At 26.2% G+C, this 25,856-nt stretch overlaps 1 protein-coding gene across 1 annotated transcript in view; it reads left to right on the top strand.

Moving 5' to 3' along the window:
* Positions 1–25,856, top strand: part of LOC129958649 (nephrin-like) — a 658,065-nt gene that overhangs the window by 602,225 nt on the left and 29,984 nt on the right. Inside the window, exons 19-20 of the mRNA XM_056071256.1 lie at positions 19,513–19,655; positions 23,134–23,233. Coding sequence (XP_055927231.1) covers positions 19,513–19,655; positions 23,134–23,233 — 243 coding nt within the window. The remainder of the gene's footprint in view (positions 1–19,512; positions 19,656–23,133; positions 23,234–25,856) is intronic.

Genomic DNA, 25,856 nt, shown 5'->3' with positions numbered 1-25,856 from the left:
CTCCCCTTAAATTGCAAAACATTGAAAATTTTCATGTTAGGAGTTTTGACTGTTTCTTATTAAAATTAAATCAATTACATTTCAATTATAAAAATAAAAACATTAATTAAAAATTTCAATGATATAAAAATTGTTTTATAACCGAAGATTGAAAATAACAGTTTTAATTTGAGAAAATGTATTACTGAATTTAATATTAGTTATTTTTAACAAATATAGCCAAAATAGATTGTATGTCCAATATAGTTTTCGAAAATTTTAACATTTTATTACTCTATTGGTACCCCCCCCCCCCATTGTTGTTTTCTTCATTATAGCAATATTCTCTTTCTAAAAGTATCGCTTTTAAATAGTTTTGTTTATCAACCCTTTAGGAACTAATTTATTTCAAAAGAATATTTAAAGAACAAATTTAATTGAATTAAGTAGCAGGAAACTATAAATCTGTCTTTCTAACGATGTCGCTAAAGTAGCAAGGAAGCAGTTTTATGGATTCGTGTTACGAATCTCAAACAGGGTTTGCTTGCTACTAAAGTACAATCGCCGGAAAGAGGTCCTTACAGAAATTTTTAACGGGTGTTAGTAATAGAGTAGGAGGCGTGGTTTCTCAGAAAATTGAAAAATCTACTCATTTAAAGGGTTCCTAAAATTTCTTTAAAGATTTTTGTTGGTAAAAATATTGTTATATAAGGAAAACTAGATACACCAATGAAATGTGGGCCCAAAAAATGCTAACAAAGAGCCTGTTTAGCTGATATCACCTAACCATTTTTCTCGGCCTAGATGTTCTTTAAAAATTTGACTTTTACTGTAGGTTTGGAGAAGAAAGTTGCACGAACAGGAATAGAGAAAATTCTTTCATTTCAATTATTGTACAGCATTCAATACCATACTCTGTTTTGGAAGAGGGCTATAAGAGATCAGCAAGATCAGAATTTCTTATCTGAGCAGTTCTTGAGAGATTTTGGACCTTAATTCATTTCAGTTATGCTTTGGCTTTTTTCTCCAGTCATGCCTTTCATTAAGGTATCTTTTTGGTGGTCGCCTTGTTGATTTGAAAAGGAACGTCATCCCCATTCGAGTTCTGAATTTAGACAATAAACCCAAGAGTGTGGAGCTTTTATTGCATCATGCAAACCCATAGTAAATATCGTCTTTTATCCTCAAGAATAATCAGAAGCATAACATCACTTGGCGATCTTGGAGAATCTTGAACGTCTAAAAAGAGCAGTGAACAGCAGTAAGAAAATTATTTGACGGATTTCAAAGCTTGATTTCTATTTTTGATGCTAATGCCAGTCACTGTAATATAGCATAGTATTAAATTAATATCGGTGTTAATCCACCACAAAATTAATCTATATTTATCTTCTAAAACAAAATCTATTTATGCTGAGCTTCTTATCCATGCGTACACCGTCGATCAACTTAAAGTTTTCTACTTAATTAATGATTTGAAAAACTAGCTTAAAAACTTCCAATGAACTGACATTTCATTTGTTATTCTTCGTAAATTATTTAAATTGAACATCGAAAAAATTTAAAATAATTAGTATAAAAAGTTATTCCATCTGAATTATTTATTAGAGCACCTGAAAAATGAGAACTAGTAGTTAGTTTCTAAAATTACGTCATCAATGAATTATAATATTCACGATAAAAATGTCTTCCAAGAGAAATTCAAATTCACTTGCGAAAATTCTTGACATACCATTTATATTCAATTCCTTTCAACCATAAATAAAGAATTTAAATTATTTCCTTTAAATCATAAGAATCACAAATAAAACTAACAAATTCAGAATCCTTAAATTTGTATTTTATTTTTAAGGGTATATCATAAAGTGAAATTAATATTTAATTCATCAGGTGAATTATTGTTTTATTTTATCCATTCGTATTTTTCCTTAATATTACTTTTATAACCATCTTAATATCAACACTGTTAAATCAAATTTTCAAAAAAAAATCGTTAATCATTGTTATTTTACTTTATAAATCAAGCTTAAACCTTAGAACATTTTTCATCCTAATCAATTCTCATCTTTCCTCTTATATTTTGTACAAAAGTAAATCCAATGGAATATTGGTTAAATTGAAAGTGCTTGGTGAATCGAAAGATGAATTCGTTCTCCTTTTTGAATAAAAAATGCTATATGAATAATTTATTATTTATTTAAAGTAATATCCAAATATTTTCCTTACCTTATGTTTAATTTTTGTTTTATATTTCTCCCAACATATTCACGTGTTAAGATTACCGCCGAAAAAAAAAATGAAAATGGCGGTATTCCGAATGCTTAAAAATTTCATTATATATTTTAGAAGTATGAAATTTATACTCATTTTCTTTAATTTTTGTAACCGATTTTAACAAAACATTAAAACTATATAGTCAGGTTTTATATTTTCTTTTTCAAATATTCAATTTAAGTTAAATGTTTTATAAATGAAAATGCCATATTGAAATAATCTTCCACTATTTTTAAACTTTATTTAATAGTAAAATGTTTTTGTCCTTATTATTCTTTAACAATTACTACTAAAAATTTAATTTTTGACGACTTCGTTATCGATAATTCTTATTAAGTAACGGTTCAAAAACAATAGGAAACTGTTTCATTATTCATATAAATGAAGATTTGCAATTTAATTTTGAATATTATTTAGGCATTTAATTTAAAAATTAAAACCGGATTGAACATATTTATTTTTTAAGCAGAAAAATTGCATTTAATTATTTATATTTAGGAAAGTAAATTCAACTTATCACAGCATTAGTACTGTAAAATAAATGTAATATTTTGCGTCCAGGAATTACATTATTATGAGTTCTGAACTACATTATTATTGCAATCACTTTTTATTCATTTATTGCTATAAATCAGTTTTCTAAAACTCTATATTGCATATTTTGTACTTAAATATAAATATTTTGTATCAAATTCTATACGTAATTGATTTGAAAATTCTAATTTGCCAAGAATTGGCTCTTTTTTTCTACATAATGCAGGTTTTAAGTCCATTTTCTGCGCTACTTTTGAAATAAAAATTATTCCAGAAAAAATATACTATATGGAAACTATGCATTATCGTATAACCTTGAAACAGTCTAGAACAGTTTTCTTTTCATGATATTTAAAAATATTGATAGCATTAGAGTGATTCTTTTATTGTATTTTGTCATCGTTGAGAGTCAATACAAGTGATTACACTTGCTTTGACAACACTAATTTATTTTATTAATCTGATGTAAATATAAATGATTTTTAAATGTAAAATTAAAATGAAAATTCCTTGACGTCCCTTTTTCGAGCTGTTATTAAAACACATTCATCAATCTTTCAGTCATCTTCCGCGGAGTTGTTTACCTCTCTTGTCTTCACTTCTTTTGGTTGTAAGGCTGGAACATCTACATGGAGTTTGGCGGCACGATAACCATACAGCTTTTATTAATAAGTGTGTCACAGCTGTATGAGTCACAGTTGCTTCAGCGCATATGTATTTATTTCTATTAGAATGAGATTCCCATGTTTGTATTAATGAACACCAGGTAAATCTTCGAAAAGACGCTAAAGAAGATTCCGACTTTCAAAAAATACTATAAAAAAAGATTTTTGACAAATTGAACTCAAATGGCACAGATCCAATAAATGCCATTAAGTAATATGTCCCCAAGCATTCCGAACAAACCAATTCAAACTCAAGATTTTAAAGACTTTCTGCGTTTCAGACACCATATGTGAATCTGATAACTTAAAAGCTCTTTAAGCTAAATGGTTGAAATTCGGCTGTGGTCTTTACATTAAATTATTAGATTTCTATATAATTTTGAATGAAATCTATATAAGTAAAGCTTGTATGTCTATCTGTTAGCGAAGAGGATAACTACTGAATGTAAAGGGCTAGATGGATAAGGAAAAATAATACACAGTTTTTGCATCTGAAGTGCAAACCAGTATTAAATTTTGAACAAATGCGTCAAAAGATTGACCGTCTGTGGAGCTGCACATTCACATGCATGTAAGCGCAATAATTCAAAAATTCACTGACTTAGATAAATGAAATTTGACATGTAATCTTGTTACTAAAATCGTAGCTCTATGGTTTTAGGTTGTCTGGAAGACGTCCAGAAAGCATAATTAAATATTCTTAATTATACTACGAAGTCGAAGCGCTGAATTCTCACATGCGGGATTCTGAAAATAAAATCTGTACTTGTGACATTCATGTCTTTGCTAAATGTTCGCAATTTTAGTGCTAAAGGAGGGAATAATACCTCCATTAAAAAATATGCGTGAAAATTTCGTGGAGACCACTTACGCTTGTTCTCTCCCGCAATGCACTTTCTTAGGACATTGAGACAAAAAATCATTTCCACATTTACTTCATCATATAAAACAGCCAAATCACGCATTTGCAGATTGTTATAATTTGCAGAAGCGATAAACACCCTAATCGAACTATTAAAAATCCCAGTCAATATTGTAATATCGAAATAAAGTAAGATGTATTTACTTCATCCACTTAAATTTCAACAAGTCAAAGTGAAAGCTTTGAGATGTCAATTTAATCCTTTCTAAAAGATTTCAGATCAACAACCCGTCCTATCAGAAAGGATAATAAGGTCCATGGACAATGGGCGGTAGCGTCAAGTATCTTCACTCATTGATTGAAAGGGAAAGTGCACTGTTTTGTTTCAATTTTTACTTGCTTTTTCACATTAAAATTTTGTTTCCATTCCAGAAGTGAAGTTTTCAATAAATCAAAATTTATTTTGAAGATTTACGTTGAAAATCAGAGAGAAAATTACTAATATTATAAATAAGTTTTAAAATGCTGACATTAATTTTGCACTTTAATGACCACTTCTTCATATAATAAGTATGGTTTGGGTATTTCCATAAAAAAAAGCCTCTCTCACTGAAATGAATTTTTTAATTATTTAAAATTTATTAATTTATGAGGAAAGAATTAATTATTTTGAAAGATAATTTATTATTACTTAACGGTCATTTGTTATTTATTTAAAAATGTAATAATTTATCAGGAAAGAATTATTTTGAAAGATAATTTATTATTACTTAACGGTCATTTGTTATTTATTTAAAAATGTAATAATTTATCTCTTGACAAGATATTAAAATTTTGTCATTGAAAAACATTATTTGTATAGAATTGTTGGAGACTAATGGTATTGCTGCATGAGTAGCAGCTGACTTGTATATATAAATAAATTTCGCGATATTTCATGATTAAACATAAATGAAATTATTTATTTTTGAAAGAACTATAATCGCATTACTTATAACTATAGTATTAATCATTAAATTTCATTAATAAGAAATGTCTAAAAACTCAAGACATACAAGTCAGGTCTCTAATAATATTCGGCCTCTATATTATTTCGTAATAATATAGAGGTAATAATATTCGTAAAAGACTACGGAGGCAATGAAGTGCAAACCGATTTAAAGAAAAAATTCAATAAAATTGGATTAACTATATTTTACTATTACTGATAATTTATTGAAACCGATAATTGTGATATTAAATTAACTATTTTTAAAAATTTTAGTTTAAAATAATGATTTATTAGAAATTTGAATATAATTATTAATTTAATGTTATAATTTATATGAAGTTAATTGATTTTATGCATTTATGTGCATGATGTCTAAAAGATATACTATTGCATTTTTATGGCCTTAGTGGTATAATTGTATTTATTAAATATCATTAAAAGAACATGATAGGAACTGAATGCTGCTTTTTAGTGACAATAGAAGCACATAAATAGGTTTGTTTTGAAATATCTTCCTTGTATTGATTGTTAATCTAATTAAGATTCTTCGTTCTTTAGAATAATCTTCACTACTAAAACGATGGTGTCTGTTCCTTTAAGAAAATAAAATTGATATGATTTACACGCTATGAGCTCGGTAGCAGATCTACTGTGAAATCTACCGTGATATATTTGTAAATTTCTTTTTGAATGAATATGAAACTTACTATTTGTTAAATGAAGTGGAAATTACACATTGAATTTCAAAAACAAAATTTGCGCGAATTTTATGAAATATAGAATATAGTGGCTATTCACTTGTTTTTCAAACGTTTTGAACATAATATAAGGTGTACCGAACATATTTGACACGTTTGATTATCAAATGCAAAATTAATTAAATAGGTTTTCAAGAGCATTGTTTGCAATAAACTTCTTATATTGCAAACCTTTTCCGGAAAATTAAATTTGCGTGGTTTCTAATTGTGTCCTTAGATGGCACTGCAACTGAGAAGCAAACGAAAAATAATATGCATAGATGCCTTTGTTTTATTTACGTTAGAGCTTTGCGGGTTTTTCTAATAAAATATAAACTACACATGCTGTAATCTCCAGTCTCTTCTACTATCAATGCTAGCGAACACGGGGATTGAATTAGAGTACCATTTTGGTGAGATGAGTACTACAAAAGACGCAGATATCGAAAAATGGCAATAGATTGTGCAAGAAAAATGATTAATAACTGAATGTAACGAAATAAATTTTCTGAATTTTGTTATTATTTTTTTTTTCTGTTTTAAGGTATAGCGCAGTTATATTAGAAATTCGTTAAGTTTAGTCGAATATTAGAGGATTTACGAATATTACGGGGGCAGATAAATTCTTCTAATACGGATTTTTGCACTGAATTCTGTATATAATCATGTGCCTATGACAAAGACACTGAAAAGCATATTTATTAATATTTTAAAGGGCTATTATTATTGGCTATTTATTATTTTATTTACCGTTGAAACTAAGCCTTTTATTGAAATAAAAAGTTATTTGAGAGTGCGTAAGATTTATTTTAAAATTAAAGGTAAAGCCTTAGATATTTTCTAGGTAACGTTAGATATTTTCGCAGAAATTCTCTTCTTTTTTTAGATTCGTTTTTGGAATTATTTTTTCAATAAATTACAAATTTTTATTTTTCTCTTTATTATATATGCTAATATGTATTCTTTCTTAAATATATTGAATTCTTACAGTTTTTATCTAATTCTAGAATGGGGATGTTTATATTCGGAAAAACGATAATAATTCTATAGATAGTTTCTAAATAAACTCTATTTTGAAATATTAAAGATTAGTTTAAAATTTATACAAACATTTACTGAAAGAAAGAAAGCTATTTTAAACTATTATTATTTTTATATTCCATTAAGAACCTTCTAAAATGCTTATTTAGGAAAGAAATAATTATATATGTGAAAAAATAAATGGAACTTTGTTTATTTTTAGAAATAATGAAATTAGATCTCTGAAAGTTCATAGCATTTATAATAAAAATCATCTTTATTTTCAGTGTCTTATGAGGTTAAAAATACTCTTCAATCTGTTTGGTCAAGTCAAAAGTTCTTATTTAATGCTTTGATAAATTACTGCAAAGTTACAAATTCACTACTCTAAGTGAAGTAGAGTTAGAAAATTTAAACTCACATTTTGATTTAATTTAACTTTTATAATTGTTTAGTAATATCATTTGAAATGCATTAATGAAACAAAAGCTTATTCATAACACTTATAATTAGTTCTTTCCTTTGTTATAATTGAAGTGTAATTAGTTATTCATTTAATTATTCGGAGATATTAAATTATAGTAATTAATTAAGTCTCTAGTTTCCATCTCTGAAATTTCTAATTACCTCCAGGCTATAATTACTGATTTCATTGCGTTTCTAAGTAAAGAATGGCATAGAAATTATTTTTTTAAAATGTTAATTACTGCTGCTTTGTTTTATTTTTTTAAAAAAATTCTTTGATTTATTTCTTCTTTGACTGATCAATCTACGAATTTAACTATCCTTAACTATCATTTAACAGAAAATATCATACATTATATTCTGCAGTAAAAATGTCCTCGTGTTAATATTAACTATAATTATGGTCGATGGTTAAAAATATTTTAGTCCCTTACATTCCTTTTTTTTATTTTGACTAGATGATTATAATTTAATCCGAAGTCTTGAAATGTTTTTGAGGTGAGATAAATTTTAATTATTGTTCTTTATCTAATTAGCCATATTTTGAAGTGCTGATATATCACTAAAATCGCCAGTTTACTGTAATGATATATTGTCTACTATTATATTCACTAAGCAACTCATTTATCAAATTCGGAGGCTCTGAAGAAAGTGCAACTTGCATTCATTATATTTTCCTGTTTTTAGTTTAATGTCTTCTTACTCATTACTTTTTATAGAACTAGCACTTATAATGTCAGTGCCTATCGAAAAAACTCTTTTTTTAAAAGCAATACATAACACGATCTTTGATATGTTTTTACAATCTTAAATATATCATTTATTTTCATGTATTTCTTATTAATAATGCCAATTGCTGCACACAGTTATTTTAATGAAATAAATCCGGATCAATACTTTCAAATAATTTTTCTTTAAAGTGATTAACAGAAGTGTCTGGCAGACACTTTCCATTTGCACTCTATAATTAAATTTTATTTTCAATAAACATGCATATCAAAACATCTTATAGTTGGAGATAAGATGTTTCGAACTTATTAATGTTTCTTGAATAATTGAATCTTGATCATATGTTGGAAAACTAATCACACAATCAAATATTAATTCAAAATATCTATAACCATACAAAAACAAGTCAAAGTGGCGAAATAAAGTTCTCATTATTTACTTAAGAATTGTGAAAATGAAGAGTTAAATTAAGGATTAATTTACTTTAGAAAAGAGATTTGATTATGGGTGAAAATTATTCTTGAAGGCGAAAAATCAGATAATGTCATCAACAGATCATTTTTGTAGCACGAGAAAGAAAAAGATGTGCGACTAAAAATTATGCACCGTTAATTAGCCTATAACATGATCCGAATCTTTTTAAAAGTATGTTATGTATTTACATGAACTTAGTGCTTTAAACACTAATTTCCAATGTATTCTGTATTGAAATTCTTTTTTTAAAGTTGTTTAAATTGGTGAACGGTCGCGAGATATGTAGAAAAACCTAATACTTCATTCAAAACTGGTGTGTACTCCTCGTAACTTTATATTCATTATTAATTTGAGATATTACTATTATAATAATTCTCGTCTTGTGAAATTTCAAAAAAGTTTCATAATTAGTAAATATGTGGAAAAATTGGATATACCAAGAAGGAATAGACCATTCCTTAATATTTTTTCAGAAAGTTATTCGAATTTAAATATTTCGTATTGTGATAAATATTTATTCCTTAGAAAACAGAGTCATAAAAATCAATATTCTAAAATGTCTTGCTAAGAATTTTTCTTAGCATAAACGAATGCTTAATCTGAAAAAAAAAAGGAATCATTCCTTTAATAATAATAAAATTTGAAGCAGATTCAAATAAAGTAGTATAAACAAAAATATTTAAATTGAATTTTTGGAATTATTTCTTTTTAATGTAGTTAATGTGAAAGCAGCATCCAATAAAATACTTTGATTGAAAATTTCGGTTAAAGGGCCAATTCTATAAAAAAGTTTTATTTCACATTATCTTTAATTTTTTCGATGATTCCTGGATATTTTTCTCAACGATTTGAGATTTCATTGATGGAAATTGTAGTAATATTAATTCTTCATTATCAGCTAAAGTATCGTTAGGAATAATCATGAGTATAGCGGTTAACAGTAGAATTAACGAAATATAAAAGGATTAAATTTTCTAAGATTCAGACTTCAGAAAAGTAAGAAAAAGCTATGAAGTATAAAATAGTGTAAAAATAATAAAAACCTAACAAAGTGTAATTGGAAGAACTTGAATGTATTTATAACTTAAAATTTGTGTTGATATTTTATTATTTATGATAACTGTTCATTAGAATTTCTCATGGAAATCTTTCATTAGATATCTGATTTAATTAGTTAAAAATTTCATTATGTGTTTTTTTTTATATTTAAACAGTTAAGTAGTATTTAATCTTTTGATTTTATTCACCTTATTGAAAGTATTATAATTTACCATGCACTTTTTTAAAAATATTTTGTACACGATAACATACGTTGTATTGCAATATAAGTTCAAAAAAGTGGTAATATTTTGGAAATATAAACGAGATAAAAGCAGTACTTATAAGTACTGTCAGACTATAAAGTATTAGAATAAAGCAAATAGGCTTCTAAGCGTTCTTAAAAAGAAAATTCTGAATCAGCTGCATTGCTTTATGAAATATGTTTCTTCATAACTTCTCTTTTCGAAAGAATTTTCTAATTCCTTTTTTTAATTTCGATAAAATCAGTGATAATCATAAATTCTAAAATAGAAAAATCATTTTTACTAAAGATCAATAATTGTTGCTGCAACAGTGTTTCTTTGGTCATAATTTTACATCTAGAACTTAAAAAAAAAATATTAATGCAAAGCTCTTGTCCAAACAGCACTAGAAAAGATCTTTCTTATAAAAGTTTTAATATATAAGTTTTTATTAGTATATAATTTTTTTTCATCTGGAAAATCCTTTTATGAACAATTGGATTTTCTGTGTAAATATTTTTACATTATTGTAGGACTTCTCTAGAATTTTATATCATAAATGCAGGAATTAAAACAACTTCTTATCGTCAAGTAGCATTCAAAGTGATTTGCATATTGCATAAAAATGAATTTTTTTACAAGGTTTGCCTTTATTTTTTTGTTTTACCTAATATTGAAAACTCGAGAACGAGAAAGACTTATTGTTAAATTAACATTCAGGAGGAATTGTTTGTGTACATAAAAAATATACTTATGGCTTTTATATCGTTTCACAGAGTTACGCAAGATATGTTAATTTATATCAAAGATTTATAAAGATGAAAAAAATTAAGATATGTATTTTTAGTTTAACAAATATCGGTAAAATTTGCGTATAAGAATGAAACGATATTTTTTTTTATTTTATGTATTATGTATATTTTATGTATGGGTTTTATGTATTAAAAATTCATAAACGAAGAACAAGCATTATCATTTTTCCTTGAATAATTAACATAATATTTACATGCTTATATAAATTAATACTTTTTCACCATTTAGAATATTATTTCATTGAAATATGGGAATTCTCTAATTTTACATGAAAGGGTTTCGAATATGTATTGCTTGTCAAATATCATTTGAGTTGATTTGAAGGTTTACATCAAACATCTTTGTTTACTAATTTAGTTATAAGTTTGTGCAGTTAAACATTCAACAACGATTAAGTTGTTTTTTTTTCTTATCTATACTAACATTAAAGTTTTTCTTTGACTATGCTTTCATTGTTTTTTATTTCTTTAAATAACAATAGAATTTCTTATGTCAAGAAATTCTCAGATTGTTTCATCAACCGCTATGCTCTTATGTACATATTATTTCAATGTTTACATCATTCACCTTACAGTTCTGTTTAATAAATAATGCAAATAAAATTTGTTTTTCCTTTCAAGAAATCCTTTTAGCATCAAAACTTTAAACTTAATCAGCCATGTCAGAAAATGTTATTGATTCTCTTGATTCTAAATCTGTCTCGCATTGATGCTAAAACGGGGGTTTTATTTTCTTTTCATACTTTCTTTCATCCCGTCAAAAATAATTTTACTGAAGATTAAATGAAAACGAAAGAAAAATGGAATGTTTCGAGCATTTTTACTTCGAACAGAATGAAAATAAAATAAACGTTATTGCAAAACTTATATTTTTAACTCCTTTCTATTAATTCCAGAAAAGTTTCGTTGAAGAATTTCGAAATAAAATAAGTGTTTGAGAGAAAGTTTTCTTTGAAATTCAATGTATCTAAGATTTATCATTATTTGGAATAGTTGTTTAGATTTATACCTTTTTAAAGAAATGTAACAAACCATTCACAAAATTTGATAGTATTTCATTCAGTACATCCTTGAAAAAATAAAATTGGAAGTATAAGCAATGAAGGCAGAAGTATTAATATTTTTTAATAACAATTTGTAAAACATTTAAAATCGGCATAGGATATTATTTCTTGTTAACTAATTATTCGGTTTAATCATTTCCACTTTATAAGCTTCTTACATATGAGAAAATATCTCTGAAACTAAAAGTTCAATTTTTTTTTAATACTTCTGCATATTCATGTAATGTTAGTCTAAAAATAATGCAGGATTAAGAAGCACAACTTCTAACAAAGAAAATTTCATTTGATTCGTAAAATTATTTATTTTTCTAGTTTCCGTCTTCTAAAACACACAAAACACACGCATTTCTCATTTCTGAGATAGATTTTCAGTTCTTGATTTAAAGAATTCTTTCAACAGAGAGTCACGATAATTATTTATTGTAATTTCTACGTTGTGTTTATTAAAGATATTTTTCCCACAAAGAAACTGTTGTGATTACCTTAACAAGTAATAATTCAAAAGTGTCATAACTGAACCGTACGACGGAAGACGAAGAATTTCTCATTTAAAAAAGCATTCAGCATTTTTGAATCCGATGTTTCTTGAGATATCTGAAGGGTTACATCCAGTTATTGACTAATTCAGATCTTTTTAAATTGCTCTAACCCTTAATACCGTTAAGTTGCTTTCAAAATTATGCAACTGACGATGACAATTGATGTCTGCACTGTTCCTTTCAATAGTTTCTAAAAGTTAATGATAGTCTAAGCATTCAGTATTTGATTATACAGGGTGTCTCAAAAACCTTGACCCCGGCTTTTATTCCTTAAATATTGATCGTAGACATATACTGTAAATTACAAAGTTGCGTAAAAAAAGGTGCAAAATGTTATGAAATCGATTCAAATTTTCAGGGGATTTTCACATGATATTTTCTCTTTGAACTCATATCCAGGCATCAAAAAGTGGTTTAAGTCAGCATTTATGTAGTTTTATATCTTTGAGACTTTGTGATAAAATGACGAAATTTCGTACATGACCTTATTAAATGAAGTGGCACATTTTACCCATTGGGAATTTTTTTGTACAAGGTCCGTAAAGAAATTTTAATTTGTATTTTTTAAAGTTTAATCCCCAGAAAACTTTAATTCATTTCATAGCAATTTGCACCTTTTTTTAAGCAACTTTGTAATTTACAGTATATTTAAAGCTGCGGTCAAGGTTTTTGAGATACCCTGTATATAGTACAAAACGTTTCTTGGTACAAAATTAGTTTTTCTGAGGAAGTAGCTTTTCCATTTGTCTCACCCATAGTCTTGTACATTTTATATTGCATAAAAAAATCAAAATTTTCATAAAAACCGGTTCAATATTTTCATGAAAAGTGAAATACAAAGTGCTACTCTTGTGTCAATAGTTATAAGTTAGTTAATACAGGATCCATGTACAAGCTGTGCAAGAGTTGCCTATTCGTATCTCTTCTTTCCATATCTCTTGATTGTGATTAATGAGACCTTTCATCTATTCCTTTGTAGCAATGCATGCATATGACCCGACCAATATCCTTAATTTATCATCATCATTAGCTTGTCATAGCCGCTCATGCATCGCTTCTAAATTCGTACTCAAAATTTGAAATTTCTCTCTTAATTTTTTAAACCATTTTTGAATTAAAATTAAACCATTAAAATTCCCTTGAGGTTTTTTAATACATCAAAAACAATCTTATAGAATTTCTATGATGCCGAAAATCATTAAATATATGGATTATATTCAATTCAACATCATAAGAAATAATTTTATATATAAATAAAAAATGCAAGAAAAGGGAAAATATTAAGTCCAAGATAGCAGTTATATAATTTGTTCAGCGGACTTATAACCCATAGTTTTTTTAAAATTAAAATCTCTCATTTCTTCCCGATTAACAAGATAGTAATCAAGAAATAAGTTTCATAAATGTAAAGATATAGGAAAACTGACTGCATTAAAAGAATGCCACAATATTTGAAACTAAAATAGATGCTTTTTATTTTCAATATGGTATTCAATATTTTAAAGATTTGATAAAAGACACGATATTTTTTAAAATTATAAAGTTTAAAGTATTTTCAAATAGCATTAGAATAATTATAATACATTTACGATACTTATCCCAAATATTATAAAAAATAATAAGAAGAGGTGTATAAAACAGTCTTTCCATAGTTATGTGTCATTCATTATTTTTGCTCTTAAAATTCTTGAAAAATTACTGTGCTATACTAGATTCTTAAAATACATTTTGGAATATATAGATAAAATAAATTCGACATTAACTTATCGTCTATTGCTGTTTAAATTAAAATAGTTTTAATATTTGCTTTTATATTTTGAATATTATATCGACAAATTTCAGTCATATCAAAGGTTTAATCTATCCAAGAGCGCCACATAGGTAAAATAAATTCTATTTCTATATGCTACCATTTTTTCAGTAAATTGCAAAATGATCTTTAAAGGTGAGTGGGAACTGCGTATCGTATACTAATTTATTTTTTGAAGTTATGAAATAGTAAAACATTCCGTAATCATAGTCATTTGCTTCTTACTGTAATTCATATTTACACAAAAATGAAAAAATGAAAAAATAAAATAATTTTTGAATAAACCCAATTTTAGATAGATAACATGACTGAAATTTTTCACTCACAATTAAAACATCTAATCAGCCCTTTTTGAAATGAGCTATTTTCTTAAAAACTTAAGTTCAAACGAAACAATATTATTCTCGTAATTTTTTCGAAATTAGTAGTATGCAAAATAAATTATTGTGTATAGGAAAATTACTATGAACTATTTCAGCATTAGGTTGATTTTAACTCAACCATTTAGTCAACTAAACATTTTTATCATCGAAATTCATAAATTTTATAATATTCATATATCATAAATTATATATTTGTTCGCTTAGTAATATGTTTTAATATAAAGTAACTGTTTCATGAAATTTCATATCTATAATAATATTTTTTATTTTTAAAAAAAAATTTATTGCCAAATATTTTATATCTGTGTCAATAATTATTTATCTTTTTTATACCTATTAGAGGAAATTACGAAAAGAATATTTTATATTGCATAAAACTTTCAATCAAATACATTCAGTAAACCTATTTTGAATTAATCACAATTACATCCCATTATCCTATAAACAAATCATATTTCAATAAATTGGATCTGCTTCTATATATTTATCTAGAAATGAAAAAAAAGTGAATAATAAAGACTAAATATAATAATATTTAAAATAAAAATTATAATTTTTTTTATGTTCTTGAAGGGAAATGAAGAAAAATATACGAAAAGATCGTCTATATATTATAAGAAAAAAATCTGAATTTTTTAATTTGTTTTGGGAATATTTATTTAATTGCCGCCTTTCTACCGAATGCGCCAACTAATTTTCCTCGCTTCTCGAATGGCTTCTCGAATTGTTACTCAAAATATTTTGTGCAGAAATGTCAGCAATTCGGGGCTTAAACTTAACATATAAACAGGATTTATCGCCCAAATGGAGGGTTTATAATTCCAAATATGTGTTTGTAACAGGTCTGACAGAGAGAAAATTGTAGTATTTTCTCTAAAAATATACAATAAAATTTTCATCAAAAAATATATGGCATATAGTTATTTTTCTTTTTTGACCTATCTTATATTGTAAAATCTGTGTGAATACATTTCAAAATATTATCTAGCTTTTCAATAGATTCATGTATTGTCATTAAATTATCATACAGAAAACGTAAACAATTTGTGTGTATAAATCGTAACTTGAAACTTCTTTAATGTGACTAAAAAAATACAGTTATTATCTCTATTTAAAATATAGAGAGCAAATTTATTTTTCTTTCAATTTTCTTTCGTCGCATCTTTTTGAGTTATTACAATTTCTTATTTCAGTTATTCTTCGTTCATACTCTATTCTGTCGATAAAGAGTAAATTTAACCTCGTTGCTGTCATTTATATTTGCAATAATTTTTCTGTTTATATTTGGAATTGAATATTTTCAATATAATATTAAAATTTTAGATAATATTTTTATATTGTATTTAAAAGCCGATATTTGTTAGTATCCCATTATTCTGATTAGAATTTGGCAACACAAGATTCATTTTTCTGTCGAGATTCCACCAAATTGTTGTTGAAATACTAATTTGTAATTTTATGCAAATTCTACATTTTATAGAAATTCTACATATAATTTGATTTCCCCTTTATTCCATAGTTTTTATACATGTTCGTTTTAAAAAGCTAACATTTCAATCAATTCCTGCTCACATGATACACATAAAACACGCTGTGTTAATTTAATTTTCTTATCTATTCTACATCTTGAAGGCGGAAAAAGAAAATAATATTCATATATAACGTAATACTTTTTGTTAAATTATGATGTTTATCCAGTGATGATGACTTTACGTGAACTGACGCAATAGTAAAATAATGAAAATTTATTGACGAATTTTAGTTTAATAATTGTTATCTGTTCTATATTTTAATCTTTTATCATTGCTGTAAACAAATTTTATTCATATCCTCCTTTAAATTTCAATTTGTCCATTTTTTCCGTTAATTTTATCAAATGTAAGATTACTATAAAAAAGTGCCCCACCTTGCCTAGGTATCCAAGATAAATTGCATTACCTGACCATCATGGCCAATTATTTTCTTGCTGTGTGGTTGATACATAACTTCCGTCACGAGGAGTAATTGTGGTGGCCCTTCAGGCAGATATACCGCCTGCCATCGGTGATAGTCCATTTAAACGGGAAAAAGTAAATTTCGTACTCATCAAGCGAGAATCAACTTACTTTCTCGACAACTTCTCATACTCATATTTGAGGTGCTCTCCCAGAGGGGTTCAAATATATGATAATTTTTTTAAAAAAATCATAATACTTATCTTTTAGCATAATTGCAAACATTTTATTTATATTTTTATTAGAGAATTAAGCAATTAAAATTGAAAGGAAATGAATTATAAAAAACAACTCCGTTTTGTAAGAAAAAACATTTGAAACAGTTTTATGTTATTGAAAACATAAGCATAAAATACAAGCAGTCCTACAGCATAAATATAATATCATAATTAGCAGATTTATAGAATTTTGTTATAAATACAAATGCGAAAAGAAAACATACTAATTTATAATTTTTAGAGGAATAGACAAAATGATTATAAGAATTTGGGGCTAGTTCCTTTTGTGTCTACCTTTCCGTGTAATGCATACACAATATAAGTTGTGCATATTCTTGACAAAGTTATCTATTGGAATTTTAAATGAATTAGTGCATAAAATGCATTTTATCTTCGTTGATCCCTACTTGTATTAATCTCTGATGTAACCAAGATGCCTATCTTGCAGCTGAAAGTATTTTTTATATTAATCAAATAATCAGTAAAATTTGCTTATATTTAGTAATTTTGTAATTTTATATTTAGTAATTTTGTCCTTTAATATTAATCACTCGTTCTTACTTTTATGTAAGAAAATATTTACATTTTACATTTGTCTTTTAATTTATAGATAGCAATTTAATATAACCATCTGCAATTCAAAATCCATAGATTATCTATATCATATGAAAAGAAAATAATTCCGTTTTAAATTTATGAAAATTTTATATTTTTTTACAATTCTATATTAAGTAAATTGATGTACTATCGAAGATTTTCATAAGCTTTTTTAATGACGCGGTATGTATTGGAAAAAATTTTAAATTTAATAAATATGTCCAATAATAGTTCATTAATAATCCATCCGTAGTTATTTTAATCAGAATTGATTAATATTTAGCTGACGATGTTCATGTTATGTCCTGTAATCAAATTTCTTCCTGACACCTAAATGGTGAACTCCAATGGAATTCCAAAAATGCACTGTCTAAAATATTTGCAAAAAGGAAGTTCTGCAAGGAGAAATAATATAAAGATAAATTATGAACGGCTTATACCAAGAATATTAACTTTAAAAAAGTAATTTTTTTGATAAAAATTTTCTTTTGATGGTTTGAATTTGAAAATTAATATTCCAGAATGTTCCTCCCATTTTTATTACTAAAAGGCAGATGATGTAGAATAGAATTCTTACTTACATTATCCAGTTGAATTATTTTAAGCCCATTTAACAAAAAAGTATTTAATTCTTTACTTATTTCGAAAGAAATGCTTATAATCTTCCAAATTTTCTCAAGTTCTTTTCTTCTAAAATTATTTATCGTGTGGAATGGGACTTCACGTCTCAAACTTAATTGAAAAATCTTTATTCATTTTTATTAAAATGTTCTGCTGTAAAATATCCTAATAAAGAATGCAGAGATGAAATTCAAATAAATTCTAATACAGAAAGCTTCCACCATGATAAAAACTTGCTTCAAAAGGTATCACCTTTTATATTCAAATACCTTATTTGCAAAACTTTATGTGCTTTATATAAACCTGTGTGATTTTTATTTATAAACTTGCACTATGCTTATAAATAATAGAATGTTTTTTGAAATTATTCGGCATATTGTTGTTATATAAATAACAAATAGCCATTTTGAAAACTTATACTATTATTTTAAGATCATAAAATGTCTAAATGTTATTTAAAATCCATCTTATAAAGTATTTTTCAATGCGCTGTTTATTAGAATGGTTACTATAATATATATGACGTAAAATATTACAAATTTTAAATTTTCTAATTTCATGATTTTTGGCTATTTTTAGATATTGTATATATTAGAAGGCTATATTGAATTATAAAAAATATTAACAAAAAAATTTGAAATAAAAATAGGAATTATTATCGTTTCAACCAAGAAAAATATTTTTAAAAAATATATCCACTAATTAACTAACACGTGCGAATTTTTAATGAATTCAACAAATATCAAAATACAAATAAATTATTTTTAAAAATTTTGAAAAAATACCATCTATATCAGGAATACGTAAGTTTTTTCTCTTAATGCACGCAGGTTATTAAATAAAACTGCTATTAAAACCTTTAATAATGATAGTTACGAATAATTTTTATTAAGCTTGAATCTCCTTGAAATTTAAATGAAATATTTCAAATAAAGCTGTCGTATTCTTTTTCCATTTACAGAGCTGAAGAATCACATTACATGCTATTTCTTGATCCATGTTATTTTCAAATTCATACAAAATAGAAATTACAAGGATAAATAAAAGAACCTTCTTTGAAATAAAAAGTCTTGTTTAAAACACGTATGAAAAAAAAATTTAATAATTAAATTGCACTTCATCACGAATTTCCAAGCTACCATTTTTTATTTATGTCTAAATGCATCTCTCACTCAGAAGAAAAAGAATGAAAACTGAAATCCTTTTTCAAATGCCGCCTCAAATATTCTGAGAATTAAATATACTTATAAAGATTCCGGAAACCGCTTTATGTAATTACATCCATCCTTCCGAGTCTGATGCAATGACATGTTTCAAAGCACTAACAAAAACAAAACCTAGAAATGAAGGATAAAAAAATCTCTAAAAGAGGAAGAAAGGCTATGTTATATTTAATGGGATTTCTTTGTAATGTGTTCTATGTCATCAAGTCAAAGCAATCTTCTTCTATCCTTGCTCTAGCCACGGGATCTGCAGCTAGTGATGATGAGGCTTTAAGAGAGAAGATGGTGAAGAAGATACCCTCAGAAGATCGCTCTCCGTTCTATTTAACTGGGACCTCCGTCGACATGCCCGTTGATGGATTGGATGTGGACACTTTTCAAGTTAGTAGACTTGTGTTTACTTATTTATTGAGAGAGATGTCATTCAGAACTTTATTCTGAGGTCCAATCAACTTTTGTTGAAACTTTATACAGTTACAGTAGAGTAATTTCAAGATGGTATATTTTAAAGAAAAGACTAGTTTTAAGGGACATTCTTTAAGGCAACACAGTGGGTTTTCTTGAATAAGAAACTTGTAAAACTTTCTTTTGTAAATTGAAGCGGTGTTTGCAAATAAATACGGAATGATTTCGTCTAGGGAAAATAAATACAATGACATTTATTTGTCTCTAACATAATTTGCGCTATAATTTTGTTTGGAATAAAACCTTAATATTTTTATTGTCTCTAAATCTACATGAAAAAAATTAAAAGATAAAAAGTAATACAAGGATAAATATTTCAGACACAATGCACAATTAACCAGAACAATGTAATCAAACCATTCTTTAGAATTTGTATTGAACAATTAATTAAATTAATAATGAATTCATGATAAAAAAAGAATTTAATATCTTCAATTTTCTTTAGCATGCTTTATTTTTTGTATATGAATTTTACTATTCTCAATTTTACATTTATTTCACAACAAACTGCAGGTCAGTTTATTTTTCATTAATTGACTGCTGAAAATTAATGATGATAAAAACTGAAATACATCAATTTAAAAATTTTTGGCGAACTATTAAAACTATTGGCGAATATTTCATAAGATATTTCCGAGGCTTAATTGTTTCAAAAGCACTTTAAAAATTTTAAATATGAAATATTTTATAGTACAATACAAGTTTTTAATTTAATTAATTCAAAACTTCTATACCTTAAAAAATCCTTTTAAAATGATCACATTAAATATTTAGCAAATTTCAAATTTTTTCTGTAGTTTTTCTTTAATAATATGAATAATTTAGTAGAAATATGTCACGTTTCATAAGTGGAAAAATAATAAAAGACCTATAGGGAAATAATTATTATTAATAAATACTAAGACAAGAAAAGCATTTATTCCTAAATTTCATATTATATCGTATTCTGAAAAAAAAGGGATTCATTAGTTACTTGAGAACAATTTCTGAATCCAAATTTAGCATCATTTTTAAGTTGTGAATAATTTTTCCATATTAAGCTGTTTTTTATGTTATCAGGTCACTGTCTTAAAATTTTTTTAACCTCACAAAAAATATATGAATGGCATTAATTCCCAATATGTTGCATACCTATTTTTTTAGTGCTCTTTTAATAAAGAACAAAGAGTCTTAAGGAAGTACAAAAATAAAATAAAATAAAACTTAATCTCACGAAATTTTCGTATCAAATAGCTAACATTGCTCAGAAGATTAAAAAACATCTAAAATAAATCTTTTGGAGGTAATTACCACAGTAAATTTTACTCTTTTACGTGCAACTAATCAAATGAAATTCATGGCTCTAGTGGTGAATGCTATGCTCATCAAGAACATTAATTCTTCAGGCAAACAAATGCAAATGGCTTTTGTTTTTAGTACGTATCGATTCTATATTGCCTGAAGATCGTAGATAATTTTATTACACACTAATCACGCTAAAAGAAATAAACTACTGCTGATATTATTTTCATAATTTTCCCTTTCAATCTCGCATCTATTCATAGAGATTAACCATAAAAAAAATTACTAGCGAAATAACTAAGTCGATTTTTTCTTACAAGGTTTCTTAATAAGCCTTCTTGTTATCTAAGAAAAAAAAACAAGATATATTTTAGCAAGACAAAAAATGTTTTTAAAAATCGTTTTTTCCTAGAGGGATTAGACCAAATGAGATGTGAAAGACATTATTGTTATGAATATTGTTAAATATTTTTATTAAAACGCCGTGGGCTAGCTCTTTCTTTATTATTTTTTATTACAGTCATAATAAAGGAAAAAATTTTAAAAACAAGAACAAATGACTTACAGTTTTTTTATGAAGGATTTATTCTTTTTTAAAAGCATAATTATACTAGCTTCATGTAATTGTTCAAATAAAAACACGAGAAATAATCTTAGTGCATTGAAACAGCAATGTTTCGAATAAAGTCATTCTCAAAAGAATTATTAAAAGTTGTTTGCTTTCAACAATTGTCTAAAATTACAACACCAGTGATTATACAAAAACTACATAAAAAATCTGATAATGAGCTTTAAATAGGATGAAAAATGATTATTTGAAATTGTTGTTTAAAAACTCTTACGATAATGAGGAATTTTATTATTGGAAAGAAAAATAACTAAACATTTTCAGTAATAAGGACTAGTCTTCCAAATTACTTAAAAACTGCCTATTTAATTTAATGTAAATTGCAAAATTGCTTATCGAATTTAAAATATATAAATATCAATGGATTCAATTCCCAGAAAGTGACTGCGCTGCAAATGTTATTTTTTTTTTTTTAATTTTTTGTAATAAGCTGCTTTTAAAATTAATACAAATACCATTAAAGAAAAAATATACATCTTTTAATGCGATAAACTTTCGAAAAAATAGCAGCATAAAATTCCAGTATAAAAATAAATAGCACTATATAAATTTAATGAGTAGTTAATTATCAACACAATAGATTTGAATCCGAAAGGAATATTTCTTAACTTTTGTACCTGAGGAATATCTTTTGTGTTGTATCAAAATAATTTTCTTAGACATTTGAATATTTTATATTTTTTATTTAATATTTGATTAATACAACATAATAAAAATGAAATAATATTTTGTTTCTGTTATAAACTTTGTAGAAACATCAATAGAAAATTTCTGACTGATTACACTTAAAACTCCTAGTGAAGTGTTTATAATGGTTGAAAATTGATCAAAGCTATGAAGTTCGGCGCCAGCATCAAAAACAACAATAATTACTAGAAAGTATGGCTTAAATAAATGTGTGTAATTTGTCTAAAATTAATTGAACAAGAAATTTTCATAGATTTAGTGTCTATAAATTTTCTAATGAAAATTTAATGAATTTAGGAGGGAGAGGGCATATCATACTTAGGATTCTTGAAGGCTTTAAATTTCAGATAACTAATCAAATTAAGGTAAAATTGTTATACTAAATTTAGGAAGTAAGTAGACCAGAAAATTAAATAATCATTAATAAAATAGAAATAATATAATCATTTTCCAGAAATGTTTCTATTAACTACAACAATAGTATTCTGTGTAGCTGTTTATTATCTAAATCTTCCCCTAACAGATTCTAAAGTTGGATTTAAAAAATAATGCACTTATTCTTGAAAGAATCGAAGATTTCGTTTTCATTAATTTCAAAACCATGTAGTGTTTTAAAGATTAAATATGAACATAATAACAATCGCACTTTCATAAACCAACACGATTTAGTCAATTATTTTTTAGTATTCAGCATCAATAAACCTGTGCTTAATACTCTTAGTAAATAGATAATATCAGTTTTCCTATAATTAATAAAGAAAATTCTGGTGCTGCATGTGTTTCGTTTGTATTTTTCAGCAAAAACCCCCGACCGTGAAGATCCACCAGGTGTCAAGAGAATCCAGTGAGGATGGTCAATCTTCTGGTAGACGATGCGATTGTGGAGGAAGACAGTGGAGTAAGTAGAATTTTACCAGTTTTGTTGTTAAGTTTTTCCAAATAAACTAACAGTATCAGGATCAAAAATTATTATAAGTTTTAGCAGTATGACCAAGGTAATTCTTGAAGTTCCTGGTTATTTAGAGTACTAGATGATAAAGAAATTTATAAAAACTTGTAAAATTCCCAATTTTGCAGTATTCAATGACATGCATCAAATGCATACATTCTGCATTTTAATTTTACTATGTTAATTAAATTTACTTCAATCAGCCCTTAATTAAACTCAACATAATTTACGAATTTTTGCTATTTTTTCAAACTTTTTCTTAAATTTAAAAATTTGCTACTACATTACATTTTATAAAAAAAAAGAAAATTTAAAACTATTTTAGTTGTTTTCATTTTAATTAATTTCTTTTATCTCGTATTTTGTCTCATATGATAGATAAGGTGCGTAGCTTATTTAAAAGTCCATGAAAACTGTTTTTTCCTTATATAAGGGCCATAAAAGTTTTTATTTCTCATATAGACACTTATTTTTTTTTTCTGAAGAAATAAGAAAGCAGATTTTTTTCCAAGTTAGGTCTGCAGGATTATGTGAATGTAGTTTCTTTGTAGCGTCTGATCTTTCGCCTATGAACGGAAAGTGCTTCCAGAGATTAGTGAAAAAAAGTTTCTCTCTCAGTTTAGGGAAATACAGAAAATGCGGCGAAAATATACAATATTTTTCATTGATTTGACTCTTCCTTCATCTTTTACATGTCTAGGTAGGGACAAAATCGTTTCCTTTCAGAAATAATTTCCTTTATTCTTAAAATTGATGGGAATTCCAAAATGACTTAAGCCCGCTGTTGCTTTTATGCAGGTGGTTAAGTTTCCTTTACAGATCAGTTGTTATTATATTTTAACACTATAGCTAGAGAATTATTTAAATATGTTTGGGCAAACGTTTTAGAACTTTTTACTTTCCCGTATATGAACTACATCAAGAAAAAACATTTGTCAAAAAATTCGAGCTCTTGGCATTTTGATGAATTTTCACGTTTCAAGCATCCATGTGTCTAAAAAACACGTTTAAGGAATTGTGCCTATCTATGAGCACGATATCTCAAAACCGTTTTTAGCTAAATGAATGAAATTCGGCATATGATCTGAATGCCAAATTCGCAGATTTCTATCAAATTTTGAGTCATATCCATTCAGAAAAGACTGTCTGCCCAAATTCAAGGTAACACAATAACTGCCAAACGAAACGAGCTAGATGGATAAAATTTGGTACACAGATAGCATCCAAAGAGTCGATCTGTGTCAAATTAGAACTGATTCTGTGAAGAGGGATTCTGTCGAACTGTTTTTTTACACGAATGTAAACGTCATAACAAAAAAACGCAATGACTTAAATAAATAATATTATTTGTTATGTGATCTTGCGACTACAATTGTAATTCTGTGTCAAATTTTAGTTTCAGTCAGTGGGAAAATACACATTCTTTTTTCTGGTATAGGTATATTAAATTCTCTGTTGGCTTTCAAAAGTGAATACACTGAATTGTTGAAGGCTTGCAACGGTAAAAGTAAAACAGTAAACATTACTAAATAATTGAGAATATCTGTAACATCTGGCCATTTAAAATATCATTTATTTTTCAGGAAAAAGAGCAAAGAAATTTCTGAAAATCTCTTTTTTAGAAACTTAGAATCCGCTTTCTTCATGTTTTTACAGAAAAAAAAATGTTAGAAAAGGAAATTGTTTGCATTGAATGTAAAGCTAATACACTAGGTTAACAAGCTGAACAAGTCAGAGAAATTTCCTTTCTAACAAAATCTAATGCGCTGTGAAAAAATGTTAGTGAAAGAGCTAAACAACTGAAATTGTTAGAAAGCAAAATTTTTAAAACGATACCGAAACATTTTATCTTTTTTTTAAATAAAAGTTGTAATTATTTTTTATAATAGATTTATTTATTCATATTCTTAAGTTATTTTTCTCTTTCAAGGAAATGATATGTAAATGAATTTGTGATACAATGTTTTTTCTTACTTAATATGGCTAACCGTAGAATAAAGTAATTTTAGATGCGTAATGAAAGTGATTAAGTAAAAGTTTTCATAAGAAACTTGCAGATAAATATAATTTTAAAAATTTAGCTTCAATGTTTGTGGAAGATATTGAACAAGTATTCTAATTTTAAATTTGTATAAAAATTGGATATTCTCATGCCTAATTTAGTGAATCTCATCAAATCACATAGTTCTATAATCAAAACAATTGCGTTGTTTTTGGTTTATATTTTTTTTCTCCAAAGGAGCTTAAAAAGTACCGATTTTTAAAATAAAATATGCCTGCTCACGATAATTAATACATAAAATCTTCATAATTTTCTCCAGCTGAAAACGTAAATTATTTTTCCCAAATAATTTGGGGGAAATGCAAAAATAATATTTTTCCTTCACGGCCAGCAGTTTTATATTACCTTCGCCCACCGAGTTCATTTAAAAGATTGAAAAATTCACTTAATATTTATGAATTCGTTCTTATATTTCTAATAAAACTACGCAGCTGAAATAATTGAGAAAAAATTCATAAAAATAAATGAATTATTTGAAATCCGAACTAAATTTCATTTTCTCTGATTGTT

This window comes from Argiope bruennichi, chromosome X1 (assembly GCF_947563725.1).
Source record: "Argiope bruennichi chromosome X1, qqArgBrue1.1, whole genome shotgun sequence".
NCBI classification, from domain to species: Eukaryota; Metazoa; Arthropoda; class Arachnida; order Araneae; family Araneidae; genus Argiope; species Argiope bruennichi.
This window is presented reverse-complemented; position numbering and strand designations above follow the sequence as displayed.